The following is a 19,716-nucleotide window of genomic DNA, read 5'->3' as shown; positions in this document are numbered from 1 at the left end:
TCCTTATGTTTAACTGGTCTTCATTAATGTCACCTACAAATAGGACTCTTTTTGATTTATTAAAAGCATTTTCTAGACAAATATTCAATCTAACCCAAAAGTCTACATTTGTATTAGGTGGACGATAAATATTACCTATCAAAATGTTTTCATTACGGTCTTTTATTTCAATCCAAAGTGATTCTGGTAAGGTATTTTCCAAATCAATTAACCTTTTAGATACGAACTTTTCATTAACATAAACTAAAAGTCCACCAGAGTGACACGTGTTGTCTTTACGGTATATTTCGCTGAAATTAGTTAGTTTCAAACTGTCAATATTGATTGAGTTGTCCAAATGTGTTTCCGTAAAACAGATAATATCAAAGTCTAACCAGTTATCTGTAATATATTCAATTTTATTCCGAATACTTCTTATATTCTGATGAAAAACTGATAAAGATCCGTCACTGATATCATTAGGCCCTGGATTTAATTCAATATCACCTGATAAAATTATAAGATTTGATAAAAGAAATGCAAAATGTAAGTTCAACGACTGAGATAACATGTTCGATGCTTCGAACAAGTTAACAAGTTCATTTGTCAATTGATTACCGACATATAAAGAAACAAATACCCCAAAATAAAGATTGACAATATTCAAATAGATAAACCGGGTAGCACGTCGTATTAATAACACATACTGCATTAAATAGATAAAAACTTTCATTAACGCTTTATACGGATAGCTACAGTATCGAGTTTTCTTAAGCAACCTCTGAGTGCTGTTATAAAAAAGACCGATCGCCGCGCGGTAAGCACTTAAATCATTCATTACCTAAACTGATACAGGCTAAATACTAGTAAGATTGTACCGACGACGGCGACCTGAAGACATAATCTTTAAAAAGTAATTGTTAAAAAGGTACAAAATCTACAAAAGGAAGTACAAATGTATTAATAATTTATACATAATGTAAATGGTAGTAACAATAAAAAACATCAAAAATCTGTGCCCACCTTTTCACAAGGAGGAAACGTATGTGTTTTAAAGAAGTAACCACAATTTCGCTCCGACTGCCTACATACGTACATTAAGAAAGGTTAAAATAACAAAAAAAGAAAAAAAAACAAAAAAAAAACCAAAAACACAACAAACAAACGAAAAATAAGCAAAATTTTGTTATAATGAGTAATGATTTCGATGCGCTATTCATGTAAAAAATATCAACATATTTCTTTCATACCCACTTTCAGATCATACCGATGAAGTAAATGAATAAGAACAATTATATGCAATAAGAAAAAGGCAAACAAAACAAACAAAAACAACAACAAAAAAAACAATATTTACGCTTGACCATCTTGAAGATCAAAGTTAGAAGAGTTAACGGTAATATTATCCGAGTGGAAATATGTCTGAGAACAATTAACACTTGAAGAGTTGTCCACTAATTGATTGATACGACTTTCGGTAGAACGCCTTCCTAGTAATAATAAGTAATCGAACCATCAGTTTCAACATGATACATTCATTTCGTATTCAAATTTATATTTTAGCTACAAATGAACGTATACTCAGCCATTTTAAAAACAATATCTGCATAAAGGAGTTGCTGTTTAATTGATGTTGATACCAAATTGTAGTCCTTTTTACATCGTCTTGATCTATTCAACGTAAAGAGCTCAGAGACAAAATGACATTAAGCATGTTTTTTTGGTATAACAAATATGCATGATTATAATTTTAATGAAAATCCTGGATACATATAATGTATACATGTAATGTATAGTGTATGATCCTTTTAAATATGTGTCTAAATATGCTAAACATATCTTAGATAGCAAAATAAAGCAGACTCTTATTTTGAAAGAAATTCTTACCATTCACAAGGATTTTGACGATATCTATCGAAAAGTCGGTTATACCAAAGTTTGTTTCGCTGATAAAAGCCGGATTCGTAAAGGCTGTAATGTTGACTGTATATTCCGTTGCGACATCAAATTTGAATGACGACGGCTGGAAGTTACCATACATATCAGCAAGATATTGACATTCTGTAGAATTTGTGCTGCTTCTCGCCTGTTTCTTTTCCATATTCGGGCCCACTGCAACCGTTCCACATGTTAAAATTGATGGTAGCTTTTTTGGCTGACAAGAAGTTTCTCCGCTTTTTTGTATGATTTTGAAATCTTGCGCGCAAGTGCATTCTCCTGTCAAATCTTCACCACATTTTCCAGGCCAACAGTAATGATTGTTCCAAGAGCACAAACCTGTTCGATTAAAACATACCTTTTAACGGTTACACTCATTAAAAGGTCTCTTACAAGAATTTGCCACACGTTTCTTCTAATTCAATTTATGTTTACCTTGTTAAATTTGGATCAAAATGTTTCACTACAGTAGATTCATATGATATCATTATAGTTTTCAATTATCAGACAATAATAATTCACCAGAGTAACTAATTATTTTTTATTTCTTAAAAATTACATTGAAAAAAATATCAATGCAGGTATATGATCACCAGTTGATTGCCTTAATCCATTACAAGGTATTATTTCTACAGCTGTTCAGTACTGCAAAATTAATATCTTTATAATTAACTTAAAGGCAAACTTATCTTATTTCTTTGTGGTATACTTTGTGAAACAACTTTATATGAAAGAAGTAAAGCATATGACTTGGTATTACCACATAAAGACTTTCGTTACTTCTTTTTTTTATCTTTGAACAAATATTTATTGTATATGACCTTCATACTTTAATAAAGATGTCGTACGCTTAACAGATAAGCATTAAATGACAATAAACCATATTTATAGAGCGGCTGTTTAGAATATTTTGCATAGCGACCTTACTTTCACTGACAAATGTGGTAGTATCTGTTATAATCAAATACTAAACTTATTTTTTTTTTCCAGTTGGTATGTAAAATAACTTACGTTCACATTTTCTGTCGCCAAATGTTTTCTTGAAGAATATTTTATCGTCGTAACACTCAAGACACTTCGTGTTCCATGAATACGTGCATCTTCTTCTTTTACAGTTATCAATTTGTGGACACGCTGAAACATACTTTACGTTTAACAACTTGACGTGTCACAATAACTATTATGTTCTATATGTGACAGCATATTAATATTCATAACAACATTTCAGTAAGTAATCGGAAATGGGTCACGATTTCAGCCATTACAGTTTACATTTACCTGTTCATTTATATTCGGGCATAAGATTTCAAAATATAGATACGCCAGGAGAAAAGTTCTAGTTTGATCCTCTATGTAGTACAAGCATTTTATAATATTAGCCGAACTATTATAGCGTATCACAAATATTTTGTAATGAATGGTACTTATGTTTAATTAATTTTGGATTAATATAATTGACGCTTCATCCTGAACCAATCACGAAAGTTCCTTTGTAGTGTTGACAAATAAAACAGTATTTGATTGGTAACACTGAAGAAGGTGTCAATAATCTTGAAAGGTTTAAAGTATAAACTTGGAAATTACGGTGAAAGTTTGTATTATTATTTGTTTTGTAATTCTCCATGTAAATAAGACATTTATAAATAAAACACTGTTTTGGCTCAATGTTAGATCTTATTAAAACATCATGTTTACAATCCGCTGATTAAATAGAGGTACAGGGCGGGAATTATACGTATTTATCGAAATATTAAGTTATACTGGAGGAGATCATTTTTGTAGTATTCGTCGTCAGTCTCTTTTTAATACTAACAAACATATTTTAGTCAAGTAAGGTGACGGTCCAGTGAATACCTAAACTTTTAACTGATGAAAAGAAAAGAGAGCGCGTACCAGTTGCATCACAGCATATATGCAATCGTAAAACATGGGTTTTTATTTGATTATTTAAAGGGTGGGGAAAGCAAAGTGTCGATTTTTGAAAATGATAAGGATAACCCATGAATAGCCTTATATATTTATACCATGTTTAGATGTATAATTAACAATTACATTGCATACATTTTTTCAATGTTTCATCAAATGAATATTGGAGACTTGAAAATGTCGTCCAGCTCATAACAATGACCAAAACAAAATATCATTTCGAGAAATAAGTAAGAAATTTAAAAGCTTTATGAACAAAGTTCAAAAACAATGTTGTTTTCAACGACACTTAACCTTGCTCGTCGGTAAAAACATATTGAAATTCGGAAGTATCATGGAATGATCCACTATAAGATTTTTGGGAATGTAATTATTCATAACGTATTTAAATGCAATGCGCATAAACTAGATTAATCCTTTGTAGACTTTTTTGATTACCGTTTCAACAATAATTATGTATTATGACGTTTTTGAATTTTGGTTGCAGTCAAACTATTTCCGTTTTTATTTTAAATAATAATATTCCATTTAAAATTAATTAAAAACACGCAATTTATCCATCCGTTACGATCATTGTAAATGCATGTCAAACATTTATTCAATTGAATTGACCCTTTTAGAATTATTATATATCTCATGAATTAAAATGAATTGAATTAACATTAATGCACAGACATAACGTATTGCAATACAGTAAACATCAGCAATAAATTAAAAGACCCGTGATTGAGGAAGTATCAGCAAAACTGGTGATCAGGTGCATTTATATAAAAATATAGTAAGGTTATCATTATATCAACTTAGTAAATAAAATGTAAATGTTCCTTGTTGAAAGCAATCGCTAAACGACTCGGCTTAATCTTTGCTAAAATACAAACGTGAATATTCATTAAGGTAGAACGCGACACTTTGCGAACTTTCGAGTAGCGTCTTGAAAATTAGCATGAAAAAAGTTGACCATATTTCTGATAAGGTTCCGTTGATTTTATTTTAATAGTTTCAGCCAATTTTTGTACACACGGCGGCAAAGTTGACTATCAAAGCCCGTTTTTGGACATGACGTCGTTGCGTATCCTTGACAACTGTTACGGGTATTTCAACGCCATTGGCGGACAAAATATCTTAAATTTTACAGCATTCGACGGAAATTATTTTTGCCTTTAAGCTGATATAAAATTTATCGTTTTACGCCGAAAATTGTTTGCAAATTGGAAAGAAAACTTTCAATTTTGTGTAAAATTTAGTTTGTTCAGTTTAGCCGCAATTTTCGGCTTTAAAGCGGCTTATTTAAAAATTCCTGAAATAAATTTTTGATTTTCTTCTTTAAACGTACTTTAAAATGTATACTCAGTCTAAATGACTAAAAAAAATAGGGGGTCACCGACTCAATGTTTTCGGTACATGTATTTTATTTCCCCCACCCCTTCGGATAAAAATCAATTATCACGGGGCGTTTGTTATTTTTATGTCATTAAAACGATCGCCCTGTGTCAAAATCCAGCTATAAACGGAATTTTACGCCATTATGACCACTTCGGAAAATATACGGATACAATAAAGAATACGGAATTCCGAATATTATTGATAGGCAAAATAAGTGAAATTTGAATACTTAGATGTACGGGACCGTATATCATGCAATACGTATATGACTAATATACATTCATCCGTACATCGTAATATACGGGAACTTTGTATGATGTCCGTATTTACTAAAAACGTATTTTTTAATTACAAGGTCAGATAACACCAAATATGATTTATTTTTATTCTTGTAAATATACATTTTGTATATAAAACAGAGAATAAGGATGTACTTCAAAATGACTCACTTTCTACAAGAGGAAAGAAATAATAGTCTGATATGACATTTGTCAGAATAACATTTTTAAACAGTAAAACATCGACAGATCCTCTACAGTGCCCGTAGCATGTACTGATACAAAATGACAATATATATTTAAATATCTTTATTTTGTATAAAGATTTACATCGCAACACTCCTTTGTTCAGTATCTAGCTCAGCTTGGTTCGCTATATATGTTCTGCTAAACATCCGCAGACGTGTATTTACAGCGTTTTATTATATTTCATGTTTAATATACTGTTTTTAAGTTTTCCTGTTCAAATTAATTCTACCATAAATTTGGCTATATACAGTGAATAATGAATATTTGCAAAGACCTATTTTAACCGCCTCCGTGGTCGAGGGGTTAGAGTCGATGACTTCTAATCCAGTAACGTCTCTGGCGTGGGTTCGATCCCAGGGAGATGCTTTTGTAGTTTAGCGCGGAGGAAGGTAGTCTAGTACTGGTGTAACTCTCCAGCAACGATGGTTAGGAAACTACCCGTCTATATGACTGAAATACTGTTGGGAAAAGGCGTAAAATGAAACAAACAAACAAAGGCCGATTTGATAGTGATGTTTTTAATACAGCGTGCATGGTAAATCCTCAATTAAACGTTATTTTTAACATTATGATATTCTAAAATGATAAGCAAAACGAGAAAAATGTATTAAAGATGTTTATTTACTTGTAGAATCGAACGTGCTACATCTGTAATCCAACACCCACTGAGCTAACGTTTCAAACATGACTGTTGCTTCACGCTAATATAATTGACTAATTTCATTTATGAACCGTATATTTTAATTTGTCAATATTTCGCACAGTTATTAAGCATAAACTCTGTCAAATTGTTGTAATTGTTTTTGCTTACAAACGAAATTCAAATTCTGGTTTTTAATAGGTGAAATAAAATACATCTCACTCACAGTATATCACTCATAGTGTGGGTAATGCAAAATGTATAGCTTTGCAGATTTTTTGTACATGTATAAATTTATGATTGAATTTCCGTAAATTTCTAAATTTACATAAACATATAATAAATTATAGTTGTTTGTTGTTCCTTATGGCATATTTCTTGATTTAAGTTTATTAATTTTAATGTATTACAATATAAAAAAGTTACACCGCAATGATAACTCTCCGCCGTATTTGTTTGCGCAGAGTACGCTTTGCCGTTGAACGCCTGACGTCATTTTCTGAACATTCGTCTGATTACAATTCCATATGCAGTTATTAATCATGCTTAAAAACAAAAAGAAAATTTGTTTGTTTTTCGTACATTTTTTTCAGCAAACATAAACGTCACAAAATGGGAAGGCGACTATAAATTCAATAAAATTGCACTTGATAAGCCCATGATAGTTAGACAATTGTTATTACATATCTAGCAAGTTTCGTCACTGCTGACTACCTTTTTGCTCAAGAAACACGTTATATTGAAATGTTCCTGTATTTAGACTTTACAAGTCTGGATTCCAGTCTTTGTTTCTGTTCAGAAAATCGAGTATATATCAATCAGAAATTGCGACGTGCTCGTAAAAAATAGCGCGTATGTTATGAATAAGCAAAAATATCAACGCCTAAATCCCAGGCTAAGATTTTAAATATAAATGCATGTATGCTTTTTCATCGTCAGGTCTCATTTTAAATTTTAAGCATTTGCAAAGGAACATTATTGTTGTTGTTTCATATGTATAAGTAAAGCTTTAGAACAATTCTCTTGATAAGCTGAACATTATTGCCGCACTTTGAAGTCTCAAACGTATCTGCATACGTCGAATTTCGTTACAAAAATTATTCAAGGGGTGGGGGAAATAAAATCACGTGTACCGAAAAATTTGAGTCGCTGACCCCCTATTTTTTTTAGTTATTTTGACTAAGTATACATTTTAAAGTACGTTTAAAGAAGAAAATCAAAAATTTATTTCAGGAATTTTTAAATAAGCCGCTTTACAGCCGAAAATTGCGGCTAAACTGAACGTCAAATTTTACACAAAATTGACAGTTTTCTTTCTATTTTGCAATTATTTTTCGGCGTAAAACGATAAATTTTATATCAGCTTAAAGAAAAATATAGTTGCCGTCGGATGCTGTAAAGTTAAGATATTTTGTCCGCCAATGGCATTAAAATACCCGTAACAGTTGCCAAGGATACGCAACGACGTCATGTTCAAAAATGGGCTTTGATGGTCAACTTTGACGGCGTGTGTACAAAAATTGGCTGAAACTATTGAAATAAAATCAACGGAACTCAATCAGAAATATGGTCAACTTTTTGCATGTCAATTTTCAAGACGCTACTCGAAAGTTCGCAAAGTGTCGCGTTCTACCTTAAGTACATGACTCTTTTCTTATCAATCATTCTACAGTTCAATCTAAAATGCTCTTCATGATATATTTGTTTTAAAATTGCAAAGCTAAAAAGAATAAATTGTATTTATCAAACATAATTGTTAAAACTTTTAAAGATAGGCGATGTCAATTATGCAAGCATTTTACATAAAAGACAATCGCAAACTGCGTTAATATAAACTATATGTTTTACCATGTATACTATTTGTTTTATTTGCAATATATGTATTTAATAAAAATACGATCTATTAAATGATTCTAAAGTCCATGCTGGTAAGCATTAAAGAAACTCAGAGAATACTTTAAACAAAATATGTTAAATTATATTGGATTCCAAGTCATGTAGGTACACGAGGAAATGAAAAAGTAGATGCTGTAGCTAAACAATCCTTAAACTTTCAACAAACTTACTTATTGTTACCTGCTTGTGATTTTAGACCGGCTATAAACAAACTCTGAATGGAAAGCAAATTGGGACAATGCCGTTTTTAATAAACTTAACGATATAAACCCTTCTCTTGTTGGTCACCATCTCTATCCCTGTCAAACTGCCATGATCAAATAGTTCTTCTTCCATGCCGAATTGGTCACACTAAAATTTCTCACTCTTATCTCCTCATGAATGGCAATGTCCCTTTCTGTGTAGCTTGTAATGAAAATTTTACTGTCAAACATTTTCTTCTTGAATGTCATGATTTTTCACAGGCCGGTAATAGATTTTATCGTGTAAGTCACTCGAAGAACTCTTCAATACAATTCCATAAAAAACATCATTGATTATTAAGAAGAAATAAACTTGTTCTCTAGGATCTAATTGACTCATTTTTATTGTCATTTACAAACATTACATAACATTTTAAGCCTATTATAGCATTTGGCACGATATGGCCAGTTATGTGTTGACGTTTCGTAAAAATCCAAACAAACAAACAAACTCAGAGAAGCTGCGAAATTAATTATATTGTTAAAATTTTACAGACAGACAGACAGACAGACAGACAGATAACTTTATTTCACTCAGGTATATCAAAGTATACAACATGAGGTTTAACAATATTTTGTAGCAATAATAGTGTCCGGTATAAAAAGCAGGTCTATATAACATGAATGATACAATAATTATACAATAGGTATATATAAGTATTCATCCGATTGTAGGGGAACTCAGATGCTCCTCTGCACACACAAAACATTCTCACATGCATATAATTATATTGTTTACCATCACTGGTTATAGATAAAAATACTGCTCCAATATGACATGTTAGGACAAAAAAAAACAGCAGTAGCGAAAAAAAAAACAAACAAACAAAAAAACACAGAATGTTCGCACAGGGTACGCCGCTGCATTCTAAGTAGTAAATCTAAAATAAAAGTAAGAGCTCATGAAAATCGTGCATTCGCACAATAACGCCGTGTTTACAATAAATTTTTTAGTCAGTCATTGTGATTTTAACGAAAGTAGTTCTTCACTGCTTAGAGGAAGAAAAAAACAAACAACAAAAGTAGGTCATAAATGCAAGTACTGACAACTCGTGCTGGATTTTTACTTAATTGTCAGACAGGTAAATAAAGTTTTGTTGTTGTTGTTGTTGTTTTTTTTTAATTTAAAAACTGATTAGAACTATTAAACAGGTACCGACTATGTTTTCAGACAAAAACAAAAAATGACATGTTCATATCTACACACACGCGGAGATATCATTAAGGGAACAAAATAACAATTATATACATCTTAGGACATACCTTGAAATTTTAACATTATCATGCGTACAAATTATGTTCATTTTTACATGAAAGAATATTTTGAAAAAAGTAGGAAGTTTCAACTAAGTTGGGGATGTACAGATTTCTTTCAGAATCAAAAAAATGACAGTTTAATAAATAATTTTGCTCAGAACCTATTTCTCTGAATTGCAGAGCTTGCAAATGTTATTTATTGTGCTATCACGAGACCATCGCGCTGTTTCTGTTGGAAGGCGGTTATTACAAGTTCGAAATTTGAACAGTGTAATGTAATCTTTTTTTTTGAAGAATATTAAATATTTCTCATATTCTAGCGCATGTTTAAATGAATTATAAATTCTCCCTTTATTTGAATTTTGTAGTAGACTTGCCCAGTGTTGCTTATATTGGTCTATTAGAGTTTGCTTGACAGTAATGTGCAAGTTTTTATTGATAATGAATTGTTGATTTAGCCAAATATCAGGTCTTCCAATTTGCGTCAATATTTCTTTTATTTTATAAGTCCATTTAAAATTAGTGTTCGTTTGGTTAAGCATGTAATAATACGATTTTTGAAGATAGTTTATTTTCTTTACCAAGAAGCAAACGTGTCCAGAAGGATATCATTTTTGTATAAACGTTTATATAAATTGGGTATCGGCCCAGTTCTCCATGTAGCATATACTTATATGTGCTTTTCCGTGCATAAGTTAAGCGTCTTAGGAAGGTGTTGTTTCCTTTTTCTAACAGATCAAGATTTTCATAACCGAATATTTCAGATCCATATGTTAAGATAGGAACAACAGTATTATCAAATAATTTCATAGCAAGATCCAGGGGTAAGTCGGCATTGTTTAATTTTGTAAATAAAAGATGCATTGCTTTATTAGCTTGTTGGCTGATGTGTTGTCTGGCTTTAAGGAAAGATCCGTTCGCTGAAAAAGTTAAGCCTAGATAGTGATAACGGTCGGTATTTTCCAGATTATGTTCTCGTAAGGTAAAATTATAGTTATTACGATTTCTACATCCGAATATTATGACTTTTGTTTTATTAGGATTTACTTTCAATTTCCATTGATCACAGTACTCGTTAAAATTATTTAAAATGTTTTGAAAATCAGAGGGTTATCTGAAACTATAACAGTATCGTCTGCATAGAGAAGAATCCCGACGACACCGTTACATTCCAGATAGGATTTATAACAGTTTTATTATCCCGATGTAACATTGTTACACTCAGTTCAAATGCCATTAAAGTTAAAGGAACATGTGCATTGTTAGAGCAGTGTTTCAGAAGAAAATGCCTTAGTGAAAGCTATATTGTTCACAAGACGACAATCCAACTCGCGGAGTTCTAGTTCAATTTGAGTTGTGATGAGTGCTTTCAATTGTTTGAATGTTTGTATTATTTCATAATTTGATTTATGCTTTTTTTTAAATTTTGGTATAGATGGTCATTTTTGTCATGAGTTTTTTAATTGCATTTGTTATCCAGGGTAGGGATTTTTTAGATCCTATTCTTTTAACTGGAACACATTTAGCGATTCAAGTTTCAATTGCAGATTTAAAGTGAGTCCAGAGTTCTTCAACTGAAAGTGTATCTACTTTTTATGATTTCTTGGCTAAGTATCTGCATATGAGTTTTAAATTCAGGCCAGTTAGCTTTTTTGTATATTGGACAGTTTCTTGGTTTTTGTTTAAGATTTCTTGTTAAGTTTAGTGATTTTTCAAATTCAAGTGTACTTTTTGTGTCGTTTCCATGTGGTTTATAGTAGGATGCGATGTAAAATGGGTTGTTACCTTTAATTTGTACCTTTACCCATACAATTTTACAGTCAGTGCTTACTTTTGGTCGTTCACATGAGATCAAGTTATTTTTAAAGTATTAACGCATCACTTCCTTTTATTGTTGTCTGTCTTTTTTGGTAGACTGTGTAACCTAGGGATGTTGGAAAGACTGTGATCGTCATTTCATCGATACACATGCTATTAATAAAATTGCATGATGATTGCCTTTTTCTGATGTTTTTTTTTCTATTTGAATTGAATCAATATTAAAAAATATCAAAATGTAAAATAGTAAGATTGTTGTATAAAAAAAGAAATTGATAAAAAGAGCCGTTAGATCAATAACAGCCAATACTATTTTAGCTAGCCTATGTTTGAGGAAGTTTTAGTACAAATGATTTGTTAAATGTAAACAGAGTCTAAAGGTTATCGTATGATATCAACTAAGCAAATGTTCCTTGTTTAATCTAACCAATCAAATGTTACGTTAAAGTCTGGGCTTTGATTTGTCAATCTGCGCGAACCAAAAAACATATGTTTTTATTAATGTGAACAATTTTATGTCTGTTTTTCAACATATAAATCTAAGCTTGACTTAACTGATAAAAAGTTATTTGAAAAAAAAAACATGATTTGCTGTTCAATATATCACAAAAATAATTTGCTTCAGTTGAAAAAGGTAAACCTTTTGAAGTAAACAGCATTGACAGGAGACGTTATACCAAATAAAATATTTAGTTCAGCTTAGTTAATAAATCTTGTAAAGGAATGATTCATTAAACTATAAAAAAAATATTTAGTTTGCCAATAGCAGTTTATAAATAATAATAGGTAAAATAGGTATAATGGTAATTTAGAAATTTTCTGAATGTCATTATTCATTAATTATTCTATAGTCTAACCCCTCGAATATCTGTATTCATAATAGACGTAAATAGATAAAGATCCACTATAAGATTTTTGGAAATGTAATTATTCATAACGTATTAAATGTTCCGCGCAATAAACTAAATTAATCCTTTGTAGACGTTTTCGGGTACCGTTTCAACAATTGTGTATTATTACGTTTTAAAATTGAACCTTTCACAGTATATGCGTTTTATTGTAAATGATTGATTAGATATTAGATAAAAACAACATGCTTGAAGTTTTGTAACGGTCTTTGTAACGGCATGTCAAACATTTATTCATTTGAATTTACCCTTAAAAAAACATAAATTAAAATGAATTAAATAAACATAAATATGCACACACATAACGTACTTCAATGAAGTAATAACAATCAAGAATAATTTCAAAGACCTGTGATTGAGGAAGTATCAGCAAAACTTGTGTTAAGGTGCATTTATGTAGAAATACAATAACGTTATCATAATATCAACTACTTACCTTCTTGAAAACAACCATTAATCTTTGCTTTTTATTTATTAAGTATATGATTATTTTCTTATCAATCATTCTACATTTAAATCCAGAGGCCTATATATTATATATATGTTTTAGAATTGCAACGCAATAAATAGAATATTTAACTTTTAAGATGATACAAGGTTTTGAGATAAAAGACACTCGCAAATTGCATACATAAGACATATGTGTTTTACCATGAAGACTCTAGTTTTTGTATTTTATTTGCAATACATGTATTTAGATAAAATCAAATGTATTCAATGATTTTAAAATCTATGCTGGTAAGCATTAAAGAAACTCAGAGAAACAGAGAAATTAATTATGTTGTTTAAATTTTCCACGCTTTTTTATATCATTATTACGATAACAATCGTATGATATGTTCATTATATTTAAGTGTCTCATTAATGTACACCGTTTAAATAATATAAAATTAAATAATCAAGGTACATTGCGAATCTATAAGATATATAAGAGACTAAAAAGTCGAATAACTAGTTACATGAAAAAGTCTAAAATACCTAGGGTTGCTACCTTGAACTGTATACCTGTACTGAAAAGAGTCCACCTTGTTAATTAAACAATCGGGGTAATACAATTATTTCATAAAACAACAATGAATTTTAATAAAATCATCTTCAAATGATTAGTATAAAGTATTTTCGTAATAGTAAACCTAAAACACGAACTAGTTATTTAAAATAAATGCTTATTGTATAAAACCATTTTTATTACAAGTATTCAGTATATCAACAAGTTTTGACATAGTGTATCCATTTTTTATCAAGGGCTGAGTAGGTATCAAAATCATCGTCTAGACTCTATGTCTCTATAATTAAGTCATTACCAATGCAATAGTAAATGGAACAGCGAAAATGCATGTTCTGATCCTCCATCTTGGTTTGACAATTTGTTTCTAAAACAAATCATTATATTGTCTAGCTTTATACCAATTTGCGCACTTCAACTGCGAATCCTTGTTCAAGGACTGACATTTGACTTATTAAGTACTTAATTACAGATACTCTTAGTTTTAAAGATATCCTTAAATGTTTTGTGCTATATCAATTTGTTACATGCGTTGCCATTGCGGGATGATTTTTAATTGACAGTACTGTTTATGTTTTGGATATGATCAGCTTTAGGCAAAACAATAATTACTTTTGTATCTGAATATCAAACGTGCGGCCTAATTTTCTTTGGCATTATAACAAACATTATTTGTGATCATAAGCTTTCGCAAAACATGTTATATGTACTCGTACAAGTGAATACAATACAAACAAATTTTCACAGTCCGAAATCAGTAGATAATATGTAGTCATAAATTTATGTAATATTGTAACAAAAGTGCTTTACGTATCATGCGCATCCTTGTATGAAGTTTCAAGTTGATTTGAGAAATGCTCCTGGCAAAAATTGAAAATAAAAATGATATAATGCAATTACGAATAGAATCAAAGCAAAAACAAAACAAACAACCAATAAAGAGTAGATTTATTCATATTTAGAACTTCGAGCCTTCTCAATAATTGCTATCTACCTAGAAAGTTTCAGGTTGATATCTCAAATATTTTATTTTTAGTTTCGCTCCGGGCAAAAGGGATTTTGAACGAAATAACATACAGATGGGCGAACGGAGACTTATATCATATTCGCCGCCATCTTTTCGGCAGAGGCAATAAAAACATTTCATTTTGCAGAGCTGTCATTAGTTTCGCGGATATTGTTTCATTCGCAATTGCTTTTCTAGAAAAAGACAAGAAGATTTTAATTTTAGCTATGATAGTAAAATCTGTTACACACGTTATCTTGTTAAGATAGTAAAAACATATAGATACGGAAACGTACCGTGATAATAAAATAACAGTCAATTATACACCTTAACCTTGTATCGTAGTAAAAGACAAATAAACATATTGATATGTTATTTGAAGAACGAACATATACATACAGGTGATAACCTGTTATTCTAGAAACATACATAAAACTTCATAACCAGTTATTTTCAAAACATACATATTAACCGGATAACCTTTAAGTCAAACAGACACGATAACTTTTTCGGAAAGTAAAATACATATAGAGACATCAATCAATCACATTATTAATATTAGAGACAGTTCAACCTGTTCAACAGTTCAATGCTAGTCAAAACACATTCATTTGATTTTATTGTAAACAAATAATCACCTTAACGTGTAATTCTAGGAATTTATAAAGGGCATACCATGTTATGTAAGAAACATTCAAAAGCAATCGAACTTGTTATCTTGTAAAGGAACAGATAATACGCTAGTGTTTTATATAAAAATGAACGAATAAAGACATTAACATGTTCTAAAAAATAAACGAAAAGTAACATTCATGTGTTGTTTTGGAGAACCGATAAATAAATATGCAAGCTGTGAACATATCTACAACTTGATCAAAACATTTATTCGGGCCTCGATAAAGTATTGTTTTAAATTACTGCACACGTAAAGGAATGATTTTGAGTTTATTCAGTAAATAATTCAAAGTCATTGTACATTGTAAAAAATTGTCAATTTGCACAATTGTCATTTAAGTAAAAGTATTTAATTCGTCTATATCAGCTCAATTACTAAAGATTTTAGCTGACAACTTTGAATAAATTAAGTATTTATCACACACAATACTTACATTTAGTTAAGAGGTGTTTGATTGGAAACAGTGAACTTATTTTCAAATATTGGCAAGCCTTCGAGGACGCAAAGTGAAATGCGTTTATAAATGGCAATACTAAATTTCTGCATTGAGTATTAATGATATATAAACACGATGTTTGTTTGTGTCTCAGTGTTTGTAAACACCGAATGTTACACAAAAGTTTATCTCGGCGATCGATCCACCTACATGTCTTTCTTGGATAACTAGCCAGTAATTACCAATATCTTTGCAGGTGACTAATTACTTACCTCACAAAATAATTTTTGAATGAAGATTGAGAGACAAATGTCCATTTTATTCAATGTCCAAGATTACTTGTTTGAATGAAATAAACTACACTCAAGGATAAAACCAGTGACCACTAATCCGATGATCTCCATTTTGAGCTAAAAGAGCGGACCCACCAGTAGACGAAAATGTTGATCATAATTTATACAATAAAGTTTTTCAGACATTTGACATTTGTTCTCATGAGAGATAATGACTTATTTAAATGATTTTATTTTTAGCCACCTATCAATAAAACATAGCATATACAATGTTTACTGTCACATGTTATACCTAAATCAAATTAAGTTCGATAGATGCTATCCCTAACACGGCAATTTTTCCCAAGCTAATCCCCAGATACAAACAAGCAATTGTCATTTTGGCGTCATAGTGTACTTTTGTAACTGTCAGACTTTGTATTAGCTTGAAAACTTTTAATTTATTATTTATAAAATTGTAGATACGATTTTGTGAAAATTATGATAATTAAATACGTTGCAGAAGTGTTAGAGTACGTACTACCGCAGACGAACAGAGATATCTTTTGAAGTATTTATTTATCATAAAGTTATTTATTTGTCAGTAAAAAAACTGTGTATAGTTCACCAGAAATTATTTTTAAATAAAGTAATAATAATAAACAAATAGAGGATATTTGTTTGTTTGTGTGTAAGATGAAATTTTATTTCATCTCGTGAGCCTTAAAAACAGAATTCTCACAAGTGGCGTAACCACGAGTGAGAATACTGTTTTTAAAGTTCACGAGCTGAAATAAAATGACATCTTACACAACAAACAAACAGACACATTTTCTTTTTATTTTATGCTTAAAAACAAGTTAAAACGAAATTTCCTTGATATTAACTTTAATATTAAAATCTGTTTTCCCCACCGGAAGCCCCTATTGGTCGAATTTTTCATAAAATACAAGAAGTATTGGGCTAAAAAATAAGTTCGACAATCAACGTTGAATGGCGAGGATATTCATTTAATTCAAATAATATGAATGATCGCTTGTTTTAATAATAAAAACAAACAATTCTAGTAGGAACAAAAGTCAAACCATGCATCCATATTTTTGCTACATATGGCGAATTTATATTAGACCTGGCTCTGTGAAATGTAAGCGACTACCATTTTTAAAAGTTGTGTATTTCACGGGAAGAAAATAATTACGTTTGATTCAGAAGAATATCATTTGGATTTGTTATCCATACATCTTTTAAGATGAAAGAAAGCTTATTTGAGGATTGTTACAGAAAATAAATAAATGTTGACAGATGTGTAAACATTCAAAAAGCGGCTAGGAGATTAAAAAAAACATGGAATTTTTGAAGGGCTGCCTTACGAATGCTGGGTTGTTTACTTATTCTTCGGACTGATGCCTGTCACTGCTTTTCAAGTTATTAGGCAGTTATTGCCTGTAGGATACTTAAATATGCCCAAATGTCATCAAGAGCAGTTTTGCATATGGAAGGAATTTTTTTTTCAGACTGTAAAAATGAAACAAACATTTAGAAGCGATATTTGGTGAGTGGAAATTTTCATGAATTGAAGTAAGTTTTCGTCTTTCTATTACTTTTGACATTCCAGTTATTTATCAATTTCAGCTTTGCTTTTCTCAAAATAGCCCTGACAATGTCAGAATTGTCAACATTAATGAAATTGAGGTACTGCATTGGGAAAATCTTAAAAAAGTAGTCTCATCATTGAAAAGTGTTTAATTATATTTTGATGATTTTCACTGTAAAATTATCAAATATAATTTTCACGGATAAATCAGTAATCCACTGAAAAACATAAAATAATTAAATTCAGTAACAGAGGTATGATCAATATGTATTTTTATCTTTAAGGATACATCAACCATAGAATATGGTCAATATTTCATGAAAAGAAACATAAATATGAAGGTCATTATTCATAATTTTATAAACGAGAGCATAAACACCGATCGTAAACAAAACATTTATTTATTTATTGGCATTTATTTTTCAAAGAGGGTACAACCGTTCCTTCCATAAACATGTACTTAATATATCATGAAAAATATTAAATAATTCAAACAACAACATCCCTCGCTAAAATTGCGATGATGAGGTGGATGATGACAATGATAATGAAGTCGATTTGGATGATGATGCTTATGATAGTAATTTGATGATTATCAGGGTAATTTGCAGGATGATGAGGATGAAGTTGGTGGCGATTATGTTGGTGGCGTTTGTTATGATGATGTTGTGATAATAAAGATGTAAATGAGAATGATGCCGATGCTGACTTTGATGATGCAAATGATTATCATGATTATTACAATAATGATATATATAATGATTATGACGATGATGATGTTCACGGCGATGATGATGAAGAAAATGGGGATGTATTTGATGATGGTGATGTTGGTGTCTATGATGATGACGACAATGAGAAAATGGAAACTGGTTATGCTTTTCAAATTCTGAAAATTAGAAGTGATTGATACTTTATACCGGTTTGTATAATGATTTAATGTTATGAAGGAAATTATGATGATGGTGATGATGATGATGATGTTGATAATGATGGCGATCATGTAAATGATGATTCAAATGATGATGGTGTCGGTAATAATGATGATTATAATATTGATGTTGGTTGTAGTTGTAAATGCGATGATGATGTGGTATATTTAGGTACTGATGAAAGAGATGTGATTAAATGTATGATGTTTTAGATGATGATGACATAAATATTGCAAGACCAGATTGAATTTAAATGAACTGAAATGGTTTCAAATAATAATGACGTATTAACTTACCATTTTCACAACACGTTCCGTAGTATCCGTCATTACAACTACACCTGTTATTTCCATCTGAGTAATAACCGTTATAACAAATTTTGTTGCAAAATTCTTTGTCATATGCGTACGTTTGACCATATTCATAGTCATATCCGCAATACTTAATACAACCATTAAAGTCCAATTCTTCCACGTCACAACAATATGCCCTAGATCTCGTTCTTAATCCCCCACCACAAGTCCTGCTACAGCCTGACCATGACTTCCAGGGTGCCCAAGAACAATAGGGTGTCCCCCCTCTGCAACCCGCTTCAACATAAATATATGTAAAATTTACAACAATAAATACAACGAGGTGAATAAAACCTGCCATTCACACTATAGTGGAGAACTACTGCACATGTTAAACTATCGCGTAAATATCTACAACTGAATAAATCCAAGTTATTCGATGTAGCTGAATGAATATTGCTTTATCGACTTTTGTAAGCAATGGAATTGTAAGGTTTTTTAAACCTTCGGTTAAATAAAGGTGTTATCAGTAAAACAGCAAAATTGAAATTTGATACCAATTCGTTTAATATGTAGTTTCAACGTTTGTAGGAATTACGTTCTCATAAAAATAATTAAACAACGTTAATTGAAATAATAATCAAATGTTTCAAATTGCTAAAGTAAACAGTGCGATAAAACTAAAAACACAGATCTGTAATTACTATGAAAACTTATTCTTCTTATGGTAAATATATCGCTGGAAATTTACAAAGTTCCGCCCATTGTTTTATCGTTTAGGGCACAAGCTTTTTATTACTAGGGACCATACGCCGCTTTTCATGGACTGGCACTATTGTGTCACATTGAAGGTTCCATGATAACCGCCGTATAAACACATCTGCGGATGTTTCTAAATTCAAAATTTTACCATTTCATGTTTAAATGTTGAATTCTGCTTAAGTCGGTGCTAGGGGGCGTGGACGGTAGTTTGCACTTGACAGTACC

At 30.7% G+C, this 19,716-nt stretch overlaps 1 protein-coding gene across 1 annotated transcript; it reads right to left on the bottom strand.

The window, feature by feature from the left end:
- Positions 1 to 1,332: 1,332 nt before the first annotated feature.
- On the bottom strand, positions 1,333 to 19,141 carry LOC132733350 (SCO-spondin-like). The gene is made up of 4 exons (XM_060719991.1): positions 18,733 to 19,141; positions 2,929 to 3,051; positions 1,867 to 2,256; positions 1,333 to 1,469 (listed from the first exon to the last, which is right to left on the bottom strand). Exons 1-4 carry the CDS (start codon positions 19,088 to 19,090, stop codon positions 1,333 to 1,335), a joined length of 1,008 nt encoding a protein of 335 aa, XP_060575974.1. The 5' UTR covers positions 19,091 to 19,141.
- Positions 19,142 to 19,716: the final 575 nt, after the last annotated feature.

The sequence above is a fragment of the Ruditapes philippinarum genome, unplaced genomic scaffold (assembly GCF_026571515.1).
Source record: "Ruditapes philippinarum isolate M1 unplaced genomic scaffold, ASM2657151v2 ctg940_1_1_1_1, whole genome shotgun sequence".
In the NCBI taxonomy this organism is placed as follows: Eukaryota; Metazoa; Mollusca; class Bivalvia; order Venerida; family Veneridae; genus Ruditapes; species Ruditapes philippinarum.
The sequence above is the reverse complement of the archived record's forward strand: the minus strand, read 5'-3'. Positions and strand labels throughout refer to the sequence as shown.

Coding starts and splice junctions, on each gene's coding strand:
- LOC132733350 (XM_060719991.1), bottom strand. CDS start 19,090: ATGGCAGGTTTTATTCACCTCGTTGTATTTATTGTTGTAAATTTTACA. Junction 3,052..18,732: donor CGGAACGTGTTGTGAAAATG/GTAAGTTAATAC, acceptor AGTATGTTTCAG/CGTGTCCACAAATTGATAAC. Junction 1,470..1,866: donor CGTCAAAATCCTTGTGAATG/GTAAGAATTTCT, acceptor TATTATTACTAG/GAAGGCGTTCTACCGAAAGT.